General features: G+C 37.4%; 1 protein-coding gene and 1 pseudogene across 1 annotated transcript; both read left to right on the top strand.

The window, feature by feature from the left end:
- The first annotated feature begins 745 nt into the window (after positions 1-745).
- On the top strand, positions 746-4,150 carry LOC120217161 (phospholipase A(1) DAD1, chloroplastic-like). Its single transcript, XM_039214369.1, has 3 exons — positions 746-2,017; positions 3,784-3,862; positions 3,972-4,150. Exons 1-3 carry the CDS (start codon positions 746-748, stop codon positions 4,148-4,150), a joined length of 1,530 nt encoding a protein of 509 aa, XP_039070300.1.
- Positions 4,151-16,843: 12,693 nt separating this feature from the next.
- On the top strand, positions 16,844-17,185 carry LOC120217160 (annotated as a pseudogene).
- Positions 17,186-19,478: the final 2,293 nt, after the last annotated feature.

Raw genomic sequence — 19,478 nt, 5'->3', positions numbered from 1 at the left:
ACCTTTTCCATGTAGATCATGCAGGATAACAAAGTCGTAATATATACGCAATGTCCTCAACTTGATTTCTAAAAATCGAACGCATTGATAAATAAATAAGGTCTTCTAGTTTCTAACAAGCAACGTGCATGTGCCATGCTTAATTTGCATAGGTGTTTACATAATATGATTAGAAAGTTTTAAATTGAACGGTGATAGTAGTTTTCTTCAGTCATACACAGATATTTATACGTGTATATAAATACGTATTGTCACTCAAAAACAAGGATTTCCTTTTTGGTGTTGAAATTTTATAGTTAGAGTATGTTTCAGAATTTAGAGCCCTTGTCATCTTTGAGCTTCCAACTACTTTTTGCCTTGTGTGCATAAATACCAGAAATTAAGCGGTCAACATAGTAGCTAGTCTAACCAGCTCCGACTATGAATTCCCTAATAACAAATTCATGTGGTTCAAACGCCCTATGGTCGGAAATACATGGGTTGGTGTTGGACCCACGGCCGTTTTTCCTGTTACTGATTTTGAACTTGAACCTCCCATGCCATCACATACTTCACTTTCACTCTTTCTCTTTGGTTTAACAGTCGGTGTAAGTGCCTACTCATGCACTGCCGTCCACGCTCTCTATAAAACCCCATTCCACCCCCCTCCTTTAGGGCAAGTCCAGCTCGATTATGTAACCATCTCTCCAGCTCCACTCCTAACTATGTTCAGATACTAAACATTTGAAGCTTTTACTCCAAAATTATGAGGGTTGCTGCAATTGGTGTTACTGTCAAGCCATGCACTTGGCCCACGCCTACTATTCCTAAACTCACTCCCTACTCTGCCCCTTCCACCGCTATTGACCCTCTAAAGCTCAACGTTACTGAGTTTTCACATGGATCTCACTCTAACTCAGCAAAACTAGCCAAGGACTGGATGGAGTATCAGGGAATAAGTAAATGGCAAGGCTTGCTTGACCCTTTTGATAATATTCTAAGAAGTGAGATTCTAAAATACGGGAGATTCGTGGAAGCAACGTATCGTTCTTTCGATTTCGATCCTTCTTCTCCCACTTATGCCACGTCTAAGTTCCCCAAGAACTCCATACTCACGCGATCTTGCATTGGAGATACAGGTTATAAACCCACCAAGCACTTGCGTGCCACTTCTGGGATTCAGCTTCCCACTTGGATTGACAGGGAATCCACCTGGATTTCCACTCAGTCCAGCTGGATTGGTTACGTGGCTGTTTGCCATGACAAGGAAGAGTTGGCCCGGCTCGGCCGGCGCGACGTCGTCATTGCCTTCAGAGGCACCGCCACTTGCTTGGAATGGCTCGAGAATTTACGCGCCACGCTGACTTGTCTACCCAATGACATGTCCAGTGTGGGTCCTAAAGGCGACGGAGCCAAGGTGGAGAGTGGATTCTTGAGCCTCTACACTTCCGATAGCGACACTTGTCCTAGCTTGCAGCACATGGTGAGGGAAGAGGTCGGAAGAGTACTCCAAATGTACGGCAATGAACCCCTCAGCATCACCATCACCGGCCACAGTCTGGGAGCAGCACTAGCAACGCTTGCAGCGTACGATATAAAATCCACCTTTGGTAATGCACCAATGGTGACCGTCATCTCGTTCGGGGGACCACGTGTCGGAAACCAAAGCTTCAGCTGCGAGCTAGAGAAAAGCGGGACGAAGATTCTACGTATAGTAAACTCGGATGACGTGATCACAAAAGTACCCGGCTTTGTAATTGACAGCAATGAGACGGTAGAGGCAAACAAGGAGGCAGGATTGCCAGGATGGGTTGAAAAGCGCGTGCGAGAGACGGAACTGGTTTATGCAGAAGTGGGACAAGAGCTGAGATTGAGCAGCAAAGAGTGCCCGCAGCTCAGCAAGGAAGGAGTGGTGAGTTGTCACGATCTCAGCACTTATCTCCACTTGGTAAATGGTTTCGTTGGTTCAAATTGTCCTTTCCGGGCCACCGCCTTGAGAGTTCTATATAAGCATCATCCCCAAAAACTGGCAAAGTTGGTACATTGATTTTCTTTTTGAATAAGATTTCTGGATAGTCCGTGTAATTATAACCTTAATTCACATGAGGAAGAGTAAAATTAACTTTCTACTTCTCTACTTGGGAATATTATTATATTGTTTTCAACAAGAACAAAAAAAAGCACTTCCCACGCTTGTTTTTTGGATTTGTAATTTTTTTGAAAGGATTTGTAATATGAATCTTAATAGGAGTAGAGGTGGTACGTGAGTCAAGAGTTTGAACTTGAACCGTTTCAAAGACATTTTATATCATTTTAAATATGTTATAATTAATTTCAACTATTTTTATATTTAATGTAAGTCCAATTCAAAGTCAGACCGATGCTCGCGCGGCCTCCAACTTGCCCATATGAGAAAATAATTATCTAAAAACTCGTGACAGATAAAAGAAATAAGCTAATTCCAAAAGAGTGGGAATATTTTTGATAAAATGTATATCATCAAAAGCTTTTGTAAGTTATTATATCTCAATGCATTAACAACATTATTAATTTAATTGATGTTATTATGTTAATGAATTACTGATTCAATTGGAGAATCGTTTTAATATCCTTATTTTACATAGCAGTATGAATCTGATATAGAGCAGCCTTCTTTGCAGCTTGGATGTTGCCTTCAATGTTTTCTATACAATGATTTTATTACCTTTTCGCAATACCTGGCTGCACCTCCTTTTTTATTTTTAGACGCTAGGCACCATATTCCAGACGTTGCTAACTCCCAGCAATTTGCAGAGCTTGCACTTGGTTCTTGTCTCTATTAGTTCAAATATTTTTATGTTCTCACTCAAAGCAAGTATGAGTTGAAGAACCTATATACAATCCGCCTGTATGTGAAGAGCTTGCCCGTTTTATATGTTAGTAATAGCAGGTCATGCAAAACTACGGAGATATAACTGATCTGTATGTCGTGTTTAAAATCTTTATAAACTATCTAAGTGCTCGTTTAATTTTTAAGGCGTCTAGAATTATTTTATTCAAAAAAATAATGGAATCTTTTTAATTAAATTATTTAACTTTTAGGATATTAAATCGTTCTGTTGGTTGATTAGGTTCTCCCCTGGAGTTTGCAGTATAGAAGCAGATAAACTAGCTAAAGATGGAGTCCTAATATAAGGCTGCTTTGATCTTGTGAGTTTCCGGATGTTGAAAAATACATTTCTCTAATATCATGTTGTGGCTGCCCTGGTATTTTCCTTTTTTCTGGTTCGTCCATCCATGTAGTTTTCATTGCTTATTTGCGTTAGTAGTCTATGCTCTGTCCCTTGATAGCGTTGGTTGAGATCCGAACAAGTGTTGGGTTGAGGTTTGATTTTGGTTTTGCTTCTGTGGAGGAGGCTTTGTTTGCCTTGAGAAGTCTAGGCTCTTATGGATGTCTGGATTACTAAGAGGGACTTTTTAAGTTGGGTGGAGGCTGTGGTAGCAGTTATTTCGTACGAGATGAGTTTCTCTTACAGCAGTTGTTTCGTACGAGGTGAGTTTCTCGGCATTCGTTTCCATCCCAATCGTGATTTTCCTGCTATTTGAGCCTTCTCGCATAGATTTCCTAGTTGCAAGCGTTGTTTCATTGCATCTTTCGAGCAAGTTTGAATCTGTTCCCTGCAGCAATAGTTAGCGGTTTGTAGGATTTGGTTGCTTAGATGAATTCCCAGATTTTGTTCCTGGGGTTGGATAATCATGTGATGATTAAATGTGGAGGAGTTCCACATAACAATTCATTTTGGACTATTCAATCTTTTGATTCAGGCCATTATCCTTCAAGCTCAGTTCCCACGTAAGAAGGATTTCCAAGACAAGCATCAGAGTGGTTTCAAGCTTCAGCTGGGTATACAAAATTAGTATTAGTGAAGAACAATTAGCAGTTGGCTCGTTTGCAGGCTGCTGTCAACTTGTTTCTTCTTCATACCATCAATCTTTATATTTGAATTCAGCAGGTGTCGGTTTGTGCTTCCAATCTGGGCTTAGATTCAGAAAATGTTACTTTAACTTCATACCCGGCTCTTGGGTTGATAGGAGGTCAACCAAGCACCCATGGGAGCACCTTCAAGCATTTGGTCCATCTCATAATCAGCCGACAATGGTGATAAGATATGTATTAAGCATCTATGAGTAAGGAGTAATAGACAGGAAGCAGCTGAAACCAATGTTCAATAGCAGGAAGTTAAACTCAAGTTTCGAACAGATCAACTGGAGTTAGAGATTGGAAAGTTACAAAGAAATGTTCAGCACCAGAGTTTTGCTTTCAAAGTCTGATGTTCATAGGGAGTCAGATATAAGCTCTTCTCCCTAGTAGTATTGAGTGTGTTTTTGCATGTTTTAGTTCTGGTTTGGTATTGGCTTGGGTAGTGGCATGCATGGACTGGATTTTGATACAAAGTTTGAGTTGTAGTATAATTTCTAAGGTGTATTGGATAATTATAGATTTGTTGGTGTTTTAATAAAGAGAAAATCGCCTCAGTGACCAAAAAAAAGTTATAATATACGATTTTAACCAACTTTTTTTGGATTTGCCAAAATGACCAACAAATTCGCAACGCGAAATAAAAATCGCAACGCGATCCCCAGAATCGCAAATCAGTTTCCAGAATCGCAAATCAGTTTCCAAAATCGCAACGCGATTCTTGAAAATCGCGATGCGATAGTACAAATTCGCATTGCGATTTTCCATAATCGCAACGCGAATATGAAAATCGCAACGCGAACACATAAATCGCAACGCGTATCCGTAAATCGCAACGTGTATCCGTAAATCGCAACGCGTATGGGTAAATCGCAATGCGTATCCGTATATCGCAACGCGTATCCGTAAATCGCAACGATAATACATAAAATCGCAACGCGTATCCGTAAATCGCAACGCGATATTTAAAGCGCCATTATAATCGCTACGCGTATTTTATTTTCAAATTACAAAAAGAATATTAAGACAAAATCCCGTAATCGCAACTCATAACCTAAAACCTAAAATCACAACTCAGTCCCATCTCCATCTCTCACTCTCTACGGCGAAGAAATCCGTCCCCATCTCCGAAGATTTCCGTCCCCATCTCCGGCGAAATCCCTCACAACCATTCACGGTCAGAAATCCCTCACAATATTCAGAAATGGAAAATCAACCTCGAGGGTTAGTTTTTTAATTATTTTTATTTTGAAATGTTTGCATTATTGTAGGTTTTTCATATTGAAACTGATGATAAGTTTACTGGTCATTTCAATAATAGATTAACCATTTCACTTAGATTTCATTTCGCGTTACGATTCTGTCGTTGCGATTTTCATTTCGCGTTGCTATTCTCTCGTTGCGATTTTCAAGTTAGTATTTGTCTTGTCTTTGTTCTGTCTTTTGGTTGAAGTAATGCAATCCATTCAAGTTTCAATTTGCAGAAGAGTCGCAACGAGATAAATGAAAATCGCAACGAGAGAATGACTGTCGCAACGAGAGAATCGCAACGCGAAATGAAAATCGCAACGAGAGAATCGCAACGCGAAACCAAATCGCATTGCGATTTTCATTTCGCGTTGCGATTCTCTCGTTGCGATTTTCATTTCGCGTTGCGATTCTCTCGTTGCGATTGTCATCTCGCGTTGCGATTCTCTCGTTGCGATTTTCATTTCAACCAAAAGACAAAACAGTGTTGCAAATTTTAGTTTCAAGAATAAACTACTACTTTTTATGTTTATTGTTTTGGTATATCTTCACAGTGTAGTTTTTGGTATATCTAACTTGGTATGTTTATTGTTTTTGTAGAAATTTTTTTCGGCTCAATTGACCTTGAGAAATAAAGTCAGTCTGGCCACTACAATTGCAAAGAAGCTTTCACCTGCTCAAAGACAATTGTTTGAGGAAACCTGCTTCGGGCCATGGCTGAGAGTACAGCATCCGGGTGGAGATGCTAATTTGACCCATTTGTGGCTTCAGACCATGACATCAAATCTACCCGACAGTATACAACGTGGTGAGGAAGAGATATGGTTTCATTTTCCACCAGCGTATACTCGCTTTGGGCGGAAGGAGTTCTGCTTAATCACTGGTCTACGATTCGGACACGATGATGTAGGCCGGTACACTCGTCATATCGCCCGCCCATCATGGTTATCCCGGGTTTTTCCGGATGAGTCAATGGAGAAGCCGAACCTACATGTCGACGACCTGAAGAAATTATTTAATAAGAAAGCTGGTTTCACTCGGATGGAAGACGTCGATGTTGTCCGAGTATGCCTTCTACTACTTGTGTATGCCGGCTTTTTAGGCAGAGAGGCCAGACAACCTATTCATCGGGAGCTAATAATATTGGTAGAGGACCTGAATGCATGGAATCTGTTTCCGTGGGGTTCGTATATGGAAAGCTACCTGGACTAAGTTGTCGTCTGCCTTTGATGACCGCAAAAGTTTGCGGGGCGATGGGTCCAAATACACTTTGTCAGGCTTTGTTTGGGCCTTTAAGGTAAGAATTTCTATATAATGTTTCTAAAATTATAATTAATTATTTAACAATTACTAATTTTGTTATTATATTGTTTGTAGATTTGGATATTCGAGGCTTTCCCCAGCATGCGTACATATGCAATAAAAACGTCAAATGATATTCCCAGGGCTATTTCCTGGAAGAGGAAAACTCTGTTGGATTGGGAAGACTTAATACCATATGCCACAATAAATAATGTAAGTTAACACAAATACTTTCATATAATATATAAACAAGTTATTAATAGTAGACGTTTAACTTTGTTTGAGTTTTTATATTTTAGGAGGCCAACATTCCATTACAAAGACTGACACCCACGGAGGAAGAGCTTGCCACTGATTGGTGGCAAGCTAGTCAGAATTTTTTGATGGCACGGATGATGAGCAGCATCCACTTCCTCCAATTCGAGAGCCATCACCTCACCTAGAGCCATCCCGATCGACCCGACTATACACCTCTAGAACGAGAGCCATCACCTATCCCGTCACATCATCGAGCCTCTTCTCCACCATCACCTCATGATAGGCGACCGGCAAAGATGCCACGACTCCTATCTCCCTGTTCTCCACCTCCACCTCAACGGGATGAGTCAAGGGAGTTACGTGATGAGGTCAATGCCTTGCGTGAGGAGATCGGTACTCTACGCGATAACGATGGTGCATGGCGTGTGGAGGTGTCAACTTTACGTGGTGAGGTTGCCGCTCTACGTGAGATGATAGTATCGTTGCAGAATGAGGTTCATACTCTACGCAACGAGGTAAGTTTAAGATTTTCCATATTTAACTTAATGATAAATTTACTCGTAATTTCACTTAGATTAGCCATTTCACTTAGATTGCTTAGTAAATTTATTCGGTTGCTGCCAATTCTGCTAAACTGTGTATTCTTTAACACTGTGAAATAGTCTTTGTCTTGTTTTGTCTTTTGGTTGAAAGTAAATTTGTTCGGTTGCTGCCAATTCTGCTAAACTGTGTATTCTTTAACACTGTGAAATATATTTGTCTTTGTTTTGTCTTTTGGTTGAAAGTAAATTTGTTCGGTTGCTGCCAATTCTGCTAAACTGTGTATTCTTTAACACTGTGAAATAGTATTGTCTTTGTTTTGTCTTTTGGTTGAAAGTAAATTTGTTCGGTTGCTGCCAATTCTGCTAAACTGTGTATTCTTTAACACTGTGAAATAGTATTTGTCTTTGTTTTGTCTTTTGGTTGAAAGTAAATTTGTTCGGTTGCTGCCAATTCTGCTAAACTGTGTATTCTTTAACACTGTGAAATAGTATTTGTCTTTGTTTTGTCTTTTGGTTGAAAGTAAATTTATCCATTCAAGTTTCAATTTGCAGAAGAAGAAATAGTTTACTTTCGCAACACGAAACTTAAAATCGCAACGCGAAACCAAAATCGCAACGCGAAATGAAAATCGCAACGACAGAATCGCAACGCGAAACCAAAATCGCAACGACAAGATCGCAACGCGAAACCAAAATCGCATTGCGATTTTCATTTCGCGTTGCGATTCTTTCGTTGCGATTTTCATTTCGCATTGCGATTCTGCCGTTGCGATTTTCATTTCGCGTTGCGATTTTGGTTTCGCGTTGCGATTTTAAGTTTCGTGTTGCGAAAGTAAACTATTTCTTCTTCTGCAAATTGAAACTTGAATGGATTGCATTACTTCAACCAATAGACAAAACAAAGACAAATACTAACTTCAGGGTATTAGTTTGAAACATATTTTTCTTTGTTATCTGATGCATTTTGTGAACTATGATAGAATAATGACTTGGGTGAATACAATGCAAGTTTGAAACATATTTGTCTTTGTTTTCACTGTTTAAATATCATGTCTGTTTATTTACTGATTTTGTATTTAATTATTTAGCGGCCCGATAGAGTGGATGCTTTACGTCGGGTTATGCTTGCACGACGGAGTTCACGCATCAGACAGCGTGCACGTGCTATTAAGTCTCCGTACACCCCAATAGTGCGAAGACACCGCAAGAAGAAGCCCGACTCGCCTGTCATCCCTCAAGAGTCCACTCCTATCGTTGAAGAGGCCCCCATATCATTCCTCGAGAGTCCCCTCCCACCGTTCAAGAGGCCACTGTCATCATTGAAGAGGTCCCTCCCACCATTCAAGAGCCCGATTCACATGGCGTCATATGTAGGCTTCTTGAGAAACCCTCTGACGTGCCGGACATGATGGATTCAAGTTGGCTCTCGTATGAGTTACCGGCCAGTACCATACCGGTATCTGAAGAGGAGAGGGAACAACTACCGGACACAATTTTGGATAACACCCTTTGGGCTAAGACCGCAGTTTATTTTTATCTACATGAGCGGAGCAAGGGGTGTTTCACTGACATATGCAAGCTCACCGATGATATCTTTTTGTTGCTTGAACGGCCTTGGTGGGGCGTATTATTAGGGGTCGAAGACAATGGCTATTTCGATGGGGGGGTAAGTCTTATATTTTTCTTATATTTCAATTTGATTAATTTTTTTTTTAAATTTATGTAAGTCACTAATATATGTCTTTTTTTGTAAAACAGCATATCGATGCGTGGGTGACACGTCTTCTAATAATAAGAAAACTTAAGAAAATAAAAATATACGATATACAATAATGCCGACGTCTTTTCACGCCGTTCACTTGAAGAATGCACGAGATGAATCATTTGATTTGGGCAATGGACAAGCTAAACTTTATCCTGCATGGTGGGAGGTCGATAAGGTTAGTATTTTTTTAGATTGAGTTTAAAGGTTTTATGAAATAAGTGCGCAAATGAATGAATTATTACTTATGATTGCAGGTGTTTATCCCTGTTTTGGAACGTAAACATTGGATTCTCGTCGAGCTTCAGCTCCCATCCCTTAAGACAATAGTGTATGACAGCATGATAAATTACATATCATTGGCTGATTTAAGAGATGTTATTAAGGGATGGAGCTCTCATTTGGCTAAATTCTTGGATGCGATCAATTATTGGACTCGTTCTGGAAACAAGAAGCCAAAGAAGCTCAATATTACAGTTATTAGAGACGAGACCGCGCCACAACAAACGAGCGGAGCCAGAGGAGATTGTGATCCTCTCGTATGCTTGGCGTTGGAGCGTTTGACGACGGGAAGCATCAAGTATCTACCTCCCACCGATAGAGATAAAGCTGCAGTAGGCTTGTGGTTTCGGCATTATATGGCTAAATCGATATATACGAGACGCTGCCTACCTGCATCCGCGTTATAAAAATGTCCATAAACAATTGGTAAGTTTATATACTTTTGGTTTGAAAATGTTGGTTAAGTAACTAGAATTCAATAATTTGCTGTTTGTAGGTTTAGATGTGTAGAAAGTGTTGTTTGAACAAATGTTTGGTTTCTGCAGGTTAATCTCAGAAGTGAACTGCGTGAAAATGATGTCGAGCTGCAAAGTTGATTCAATAGTTTAATTGATTGTTTTTTGATTGTTTAATTGATTTGTAAAAGTTGATTCAATAGTAGATGATCGGAAATAAGAATTATTGCTTATTTTTTGATTGTTTAATTGATTTGTAAAAGATGATTTGTAAAAGTTGATTTGTGTAATTGATGCGAACATAATTCTTATTTGTGCTTGTTTAATTGATTGAAATGTAATGGTTGATTTTGTTGATTTCAATCTGCATTATGTTGAAGGCAAAAATGACTATCGCAATGCGAAATGAAAATCGCAACGAGAGAATCGCAATGCGAAATGAAAATCGCAATGCGGAAATGAAAATCGCAATGCGTTTATAATTTCGCATTGCGATTATCTCGTTGCGATTTTCATTTCGCATTGCGATTTTCATTTCGCATTGCGATTCTTTCGTTGCGATTTTCATTTCGCATTGCGATTTTCATTTCGCATTGCGATTTTCATTTCGCATTGCGATTTTCATTTCGCATTGCGATTTTAATTTCGCATTGCGATTCTGTCGTTGCGATTTTCATTTCGCATTGCGATTTTCATTTCGCATTGCGATTCTCTCGTTGCGATTTTCATTTCGCATTGCGATTTTCATTTCGCATTGCGATTCTCTCGTTGCGATTTTCATTTCCGCATTGCGATTTTCATGTTGGGATTTTCATTTCGCGTTGCGATTGTATTTTCCGTGTTGCGATAGTCAAATGCATGCCTAATAGTGATAACAACTGAATAACAAGAGTTGGTTAAGTCAAAATGGTTGGCCTGAGTCATTAATTCAACTGAAAATGTTAAAAGTTCACACATAAAATCCACATAATACAACGTTTGCATTTAAAAATCACCTAAGTTAACAGTCTCAAAAGGTGAAGCCAATCGTGATTGGGATTTTAAAGATGATTGCCTTTTGCTTGACACCATATGAGCTTTGGATTTTGATGAGGATCCATATTTTGGTAGAGGAAAAGATGATTTTGATGGCACTGGTGATCCACATGTCAACCTTGTATGACCACTTTCCTTGCACCGACTACATGTCGATCTCTTCTTCTCTTCACCCTTAGACGGTATACGATCGTGACTTTTTGGTCGGCCAGGTAGCCTTCTGTCCATGGCTGGTGGCAAAACTGTTTGTAAGTCATCTGGTATGTCCCACTCAGAAGGATGTGGAATAGGGTAGACAATCTCGGCATAAGTCTGTCGATAAACTTCTGTAGTGTAGCAATCCATAGCGTATGCGCTTGAATCATCTTGGTTTAAATGAAGAGCAACTTTTATAACATGGCCACACGGATAACCAGATATTTGCCATTTCATACAACTACACGTCTTTGCATTTAGATCGACTAGCCCATTTAAGTTATTATCCAGTACTTGAAACAAAGTGTTTGAACATGGTTCAACTCTCCATGACGTTGACTTCACAACACGTTTCGTTATTTTTTTCAGTCCATGGTGTAACACGATGTTCCAATGTTCCTGTAAATTTAAATAAACAATACTTAGTAAATATATAAATATGATAAGTTACGAATTCAAAGAAATAATACCTGCATGGTTTCTTTTCTTGTAGTACCACTGTTGAATAGAGGCTCGAAAAAACTCCATTAACATAGTAATGGGTAATTTCCGGGAATGACGACTTAGAGCGTTGATTGATTCTGCACTATTAGACGTCATGAAACCATATCTTGCTCCAAGTTGATGTACTCTTGACCATCTTTCAAACCCGACATCTTCTAGTGTTTGAGCACACTGAGGCAAAACACGTCTTAAACAATTTATATGCTTATTGAAATCCACTTCCCGATAAGCTTTTACAGCCTTCCAGTATGTCCATTTGTGCTTTTTTATACCAGCAGACCTTGATTTTAGATTTCTATACAAATGAACACCACAAAGTCCATGAAAAGCATCTGGGAAACACCTTCTAACAGCGTTGTCAATTGAGTTTGCCCTATCGGATATGATTGTCAGATTGCTAATAGGACCTATGCAATCCCTAAGATGCCCCATAAACCATGTCCATGAATCAGAGGTTTCAGATTTGCCAACCCCGTAAGCTATTGGCAATATCCCATTGTTAGCATCCATGGCTACTGCTAATAAGTTTACTCCAAGGTATCGACCTTTCAAATGTGCTCCGTCAACTATAATAACTGGGCGCATGCAAGTAATAAACGAACGAATCTACAAAATAATATACACAAGAAATATATCATTTAAATGTGAAATGCATGTAACTAACAAAAATGAGTCAACAAAATTATATTGATTTACTAACCGTAGCACCAATGGCGATAAACAGCAACTCAAAGCGTCCATCTCTATCTGTTTTGATATGAGTTACCGACCCAGGATTTTTCAGCTTTAAATTGTGACAATAAGCCGGCAGTTGGGCAAACGATGCTTCTGGCGACCCCCTCAACAATTCCAAGGCATAACATTTGGCTCTCCAAGCTTGAGAATATGATATACTAATCTTGAACCGAGCATTCATGTCAGTCATAATTTCATGTCCCCGATATACCCTGCCATTCAAAAACATTAACTCAGCCAGAAAACCACCCAACACCTTTTTGTTTGCCTGTCTATGGTGAGGAAAAACTTGGGTTCTTGAACATGTATGTTTATCAATAAAAGTCCTAACTTGAAACATTTTGCAATCTTTTATTCTCTTTGCAATCATACGCCACGTACAGTTTTTGTCAATCATACACCTTGTTTCGAAACGATCTTTGCTTGATTTGTTAACTTTTAGTTGATAGCCATCTTCCACACATTTCGTATATAAAGCTATCTTCAAGTCTTCCTTTGTATCAAAACAATCATCTTTCTTGATACGAATAACTTTTGTGTAACAATCAACTGCTTTCTTTATCAACTCTTCTTCCGGTATCTGAAGTAATTCTGGTATATTCCAGTTATACGCCCGTGGCATTTTCTTTTCTTCGGGGACTTTTCTTCTTCTTTTTCTTCTTCAGGATTATATGAATTACAGAATGGATGTTCAACATGTTCATTCACAGTCGTAACTTCCTCCTCATTATCATCAACATTACATTCTTCGGCAACGGCTGTTTCATCATCAAAATTCGGGTATTGACCAATATCAATATCATTACACGCATGGTCTGTTTCTTCTTCTGAAACATCATCAAAATCCATGTATTGACCAATATCAAAGTCCGGATATTGACCAAGACCAAATTTCGAATACTGACTAGTACTCACAATTTTTTCTGTTGGCTCATCATCGTCTAACTGGTCAATACGAAAACCGGAATTTGGTGCTGAAAGTTGATTGGGATTTGGATTAGAGAAAGGTTGTGGGTTTTGAGAAAAACTTAGTTGATTACTACCCGCTACTGACCCAACAATACTACTTCTAGGTTCAACAACATACAATGTAACATCATCTTGTGAAACACTAATGTAAGCAATGAATCGTTCAACATCTTCATTGTCGGTTAACAAATAAACTTTACCATTTCTCTGATAAGATAGCCTAAATCCACTTAGGGGCTCTAAATTCAATTTATTTGAAACACGTAGCATTAGAGTTTCATAAGTTAACTTTTGTAAAGACAATTTTAGTTGAAGATTCATGGGTAAAGGCATATATTGTAAAACACCATGAACATTATCCCATGACCCTCCAAAACACAAATCTATCCAAACATGATCAACATTAGATGATTTCATGGTTGTAAATTAATTTACTAAACAGACGAGCTGCGAAACTAAAACCTGTTGCCGGATTGGGAAGGATGTCGTTGGATATAGGAACGGATGTCGCCGGAGAGAGTGATAGATGGAGATGGAATGAGTTGCGATTTAGGGATTTAGTTTATGATTTCAGTGTTATATACCCAAAATTTCAGTGTTGTGATTTACAGATTCTCGTTGCGATTTACGGATTATCGTTGCGATTTACAGATTCTCGTTGCGATTTACGGATTATCGTTGCGATTTACGGATACGCGTTGCGATTTACGGATTATCGTTGCGATTTACGGATACGCGTTGCGATTTACGGATACGCATTGCGATTTACGGATACGCGTTGCGATTTACGGATACACGTTGCGGTTTACGGATACGCGTTGCGATTTACGGATACGCGTTGCGATATACGGATACGCATTGCGATTTACCCATACGCGTTGCGATTTACGGATACACGTTGCGATTTACGGATACGCGTTGCGATTTATGTGTTCGCGTTGCGATTTTCATATTCGCGTTGCGATTATGGAAAATCGCAATGCGAATTTGTACTATCGCATCGCGATTTTCAAGAATCGCGTTGCGATTTTGGAAACTGATTTGCGATTCTGGAAACTGATTTGCGATTCTGGGGATCGCGTTGCGATTTTTATTTCGCGTTGCGAATTTGTTGGTCATTTTGGCAAATCCAAAAAAAGTTGGTTAAAATCGTATATTATAACTTTTTTTTGGTCACTGAGGCGATTTTCTCTTTAATAAAAGTGTTGGGTACTCTTTTTTCCTTCCGTTGTTTCAATTGAGTCTTTGACTTGATCAAGTTAAAGGGGTTTTAACATAGTCTTATTTACTTTAAAAAAAAACATCATTTTAGTTAAATCCATCACCATATAAGAATTTGATTTTTAACTCTTATCTAATAGTATAATGAGATGTGTTATTATTTTATTGGAGGATATTTAAAAATCAATTTTCTTATATTGCAACGAATGAGATAATGACATATAACACCACTTTATGCACCGAAGAAAAAAAAAATTTAACGATGGTAACTAAATTAATAGAATAAGTGCAAGGATTTTTTGTGTCTGTGTGTGTGCTAAAATCGAAAGCACCATGGAAGCTGGATGACCATTTAGATATTTACCCTAAGATTTTTTTTATTATTTACAGATTAATGTTCAATATATTATACAGGTAAGTTTGGATTAAAAAAATTAAAACTGTTAAAATATTAATATTTATGAATTTTTTAGATAAAAATTTTATTTAGACATTAAAATTTTAAAATTTATGAGTATAAAAATAATTATAAATAGAAATAATAATACTAAAAATATGTAATATAAAAATTATTAAATTTTGTAAAAATATATAAATAATTTTAATAATTTAAAGTATAAAAATATAAATATTAGATAAAATAAAAATTATATTTTAAAATATTTTATACTTTATAGTAAGATCAAATTCATTAAATGAAATAAGGTTAGAAGAAACTTTAAACTCTTTCATTACTTTTATAAAAAAAGGTAAACTAATTTTTAAAAGCATGATAACAAAATTACTCGTGTTTTATTGACGTTGAATAATCCATACGTAGATATTCTGATAGTTAGGTCGCTTAATTTAGAACCAAGGGTGAAGATATAACCATTCTTATTGTGAGATAGAATAGCAAAATTAACTGTATTTATTGCACATTTTAATATTTTGCTAGAGGAATACGATCTAATATAAAATTAAAAAAGATATATATTATTTTGTTTTTAATTATTTTACTGGGAGGACCATGATGTACAACCTTATTATTAGAGGAGCTGTTTAGCCACAAGGGAAGAATTTTGTTGCGGTACTGTGAAATGAACAAGTCGTGTTATTATTAGTATTTTTTTTTGCTAAAAAAATTGACCTCGTTTAAGCCAAGAGAAACCCAAAACCTTTCACTATCGACAATAAACAACCTTATCAAACCGTCGCAATCCGATATTGTTGGTGTACAAGAAAATAGAAACATATGTTAGAAAAGTTGAGGATGGGAGGGAGTAATCCCAAACCTCAAGCGTGTTTCACAATTTAAAGGCCTGCTACTAGCAAAGGAGGAATCGGGACACGTGGACGACATGCAACAATGGACGGTTTCAACGAGTGAAAATAAAATAGTGGGTTGGGTCAACTATTTTGCCTCATGCATTCTCCGCCATACGCACGCACCATATATCTAATTACTACACTGCAATGTGGAACATGCCACACAATATGTTTATCGTTTTCTTGCCTAGGGGAATGTTTGTCCTGCAATCCATCTCCAACAGTAGTCGTTATCAAAATCTTCACAGTAGGGACGTCAGGACAGCCGTGCTATTGTATGATAGCGGTGCCAGAGTTCTCACAGTCGGTGGACATTGTGCATCCCACCACCAGTAAGATTCACAAGCCCCAATCCTTGAATCAAATCTCAACTACTACGACTCCCAAAACAATGAACTACCATTCTCCAACTAATAACCACAAATTATTTCAATGCAGGCATATATCATACGATTTGAATTACACACACATGTTTTTACATTATTTTATTGTGTTTACAAAAATATAAAATTTCGTCATTAAATAATTAACAGCATTATGACATGACAATTATATTAAAACGACATATTTTTGAATTTATATAAAAAATAAATTTAGACCAAAGCGACATAATTTTAGTCTAAATAAAAACATATTTTTATCCCTTTATTTTTATTTTCTCTCCTATTTTCTTTCTATTTCTTTCCTTAACCTCAACAAAGTCATATTTTAGCCATCACATTAACCGCCGTAATGACTACTGTCAGCCATCGCAATTGGAGGTCAATGACTCTCAAAATTTCTCACCAAACTTCATAGATCTAGAGTTGAAAACATTTTGTGGTTAATCTTAACGGTGAATCTATAAATATTTTTTAGAATGAACATATATATATTAATAAAAGATATTTTTTGTATAGAATAGACATAAATAAAATTTTAAGATTAACATCAATAATAAAATAAATAATCAATATAAAGAAATTCGAATTTCATAATGAACACGTGTCTATTCTAAAAAAAAAAAAACCTTGTGTCCGCCATTGGTTAGTCTGCAATTGGTTAATCTCAACTCAAAAAGCGGCAACCAACCCTAGGGATAGAGAAAGCTCTCTCCACCCAAAGCTAAACCCCTCGGATTTCTTCGTCTTCAGCAGATTTCATGGCCCCAAAGAAAGACAAATCTCCACCTCCTTCCTCCATACAAGCTAAGTCCGGAGGTGGTAAGCAGAAGAAGAAGAAATAGAGGAAGGGAAAACAAAAGGAGAAAGGTGAACAACATGACCAGGCTACCTACGACAAGCTTCTGTCTGAAGCTCCTAAATACAAGCTCATCATTGCCTCTATTCTCTCCGTTCGTTTGAGGGTTAATGGATCGCTTGCAAGGAAGGCTATTAGGTAACTGATGGCGAAGGGATTGATTAGGTTGGTGTCTGCCCATTCGAGTCAACAGATTTTATTTTTTATTTTTTTAAATATTATATGTCATAATTAAAAATTAACAAAAAAATATATATCATCGCTATATAATAATAGAATAATCCTCATCATCGGATTGTTAGTGAGAAAATGGATGAGTGATAAAAAAAATTAATGTGTAAAGTTTAGTGATTAAATTAAAACAATTAAAATTCAGTGAGTGAAATAGAAAAATAAAATTTAATGATTAAATTTGTAATTTATACTTTTTTTTTTGTGAAGAACTGAAAAATTAATTACGATGTTGTGCATGGATACCCCACTTGTGCTTGCAGTGCAACATTCTCAGACGACACCACATTTGTAACCCCCTCAGACCGATGCGGATAGCCCGATTCGATCTGGAGTGTCACATTAGTAGTTCATCGAGTAGAAGCCATGAAGATCACAGTTCGTAGGAAGCATTCAAAGTATGACCTTTTCAGAAGATTGAATAGGATGTCTAGCGTGTTCCAATCAAAACCAGTCAAAAGATATAAATCTTTTAAAACCATAGTTGAACCCCCAACCAAACTCCATTATACAGTTCCTCAGAACTGCATCCATAGGGCTTGCCCTCAGCACACAGCAAAAAGGGGAGACAACTTAAGGATATACCTTGGGTCTACCCGAGGACATCCTTAGATTCGTAGGGTTACCTTAAGCACACAGTTAAGGAAACCAACCTAATGATATACCTTGGTTCTACCCAAGGACATCCTTAGATCAGTAGGGTTACCTTAAGCACACATCAAAGGGAACCAACCTAAGGATATACCTTGGTTCTACCCAAGGACATCCTTAGATTCGTAGGGTTACCTTAAGCACACAGCAAAGGGAACCAACATAAGGATATACCTTGGTTCTACCCAAGGACATCCTTAGATCCGTAAGGACTTACAGCCTGATCAGGGTTGTGCCTCCATACTCCAGATTCCTATCCATATAAAAATCTCGTAGAAATCAGTTTTATCCGTAAATCTTAATACATGGATCGTGATCCAGTAATATATCATAACCGAAATAATAAAATAAATCGTATATCAAATTTCCACATGTACACCATAAGTAGTCAAATGATTAACCCAAGGGAGTACCTTGGGCCTGAAAGCCTACCCAAAGATCCCCTTAGGTCCGTAAGAAATTTTCAGCTTGATCATTGTTGTACCTCCAATCTACCCATATAGTATCCCAATAAAACAGTTCGAGTACAACCAGTGAAATATAAAACCATAATTCATAACCCAGTAGTTTCCATGATTCCATAAATCAGAAAAATGTATATTTTCGATAAAACCATAATCGTAAATCACTTACCATGTTGTCATGGTTAATAAACCAGTAAATCAATACTTGTATTAAACTCATTTCAAAATATATAAAATCGTCATGTAGTTAATATGGAACACACTAGAGTATCCACGTATATTTTTCAGAGGCATTTATAGTTATCAATAAGGACAACATGAAACTTGAACAATTTGATTGGATTCCAGGAACAAGGTCCTATTGAGGAGAATCGATTACTAATCGATCTAGACAGACATTTAAGGTTGATACTTTAGAATCCCACTATATTTTCGTGTACATCAGGAAAGTGTTCCAGAATGCCCAGAGTGATTTGAGCTAATAAAGTAGAAACGAAGCTTCAAGACATTTACAATCCCTGTTGATCGATCGGTTTATCGAACAATTCGAACTGAACAATCTCTCAGAATTAATGCATGTCGACCCATCAATTTATTACCTTTATGGGGTATTCACTCTTAAATACTAACAATTCTTGTCCATAAATCATCTTCGTAATCACCACTGAATAGATATTTCTATGGTCTTTATTTCATTTACACGATTCAACGATATTAGGAAATACAGACGTACTTGATTCATGATTAATGATCCATAAGAACAATTCATCATGTAAGTTTAATAGTGTTTCCAGATTCATCCAAATCACTTATCTAATCCTCAGTCATTGAGGTTACTTCGTTCATTTAGCAATCACTTCTATCCCGGTTACTTCAAATTTTCCAATGTAATTCGGATGTTTTCTGAATTATTGATACATATTGTACTTACGTTCAATTTAATTCGGTATTCGTGGTTGATTTTTCGTACAAATATCAAATTCTTAGTACTGGATGCGATCTAGAGTTTAGCTGAGCTGAATACTTCCAAAATTATCATCGAGCCAAACTTGAGAAGTCAAACACGCATTCAAGTGACATCTATGTCGTTATGGTACTGATATAACACTAGCATTGATTGCTCGTCTTAATATGTGATCC

Source organism: Hibiscus syriacus, unplaced genomic scaffold (assembly GCF_006381635.1).
Source record: "Hibiscus syriacus cultivar Baekdansim isolate YM2019G1 unplaced genomic scaffold, ASM638163v2 tig00110185_pilon, whole genome shotgun sequence".
Classification (NCBI taxonomy): Eukaryota; Viridiplantae; Streptophyta; class Magnoliopsida; order Malvales; family Malvaceae; genus Hibiscus; species Hibiscus syriacus.
This window is presented reverse-complemented; position numbering and strand designations above follow the sequence as displayed.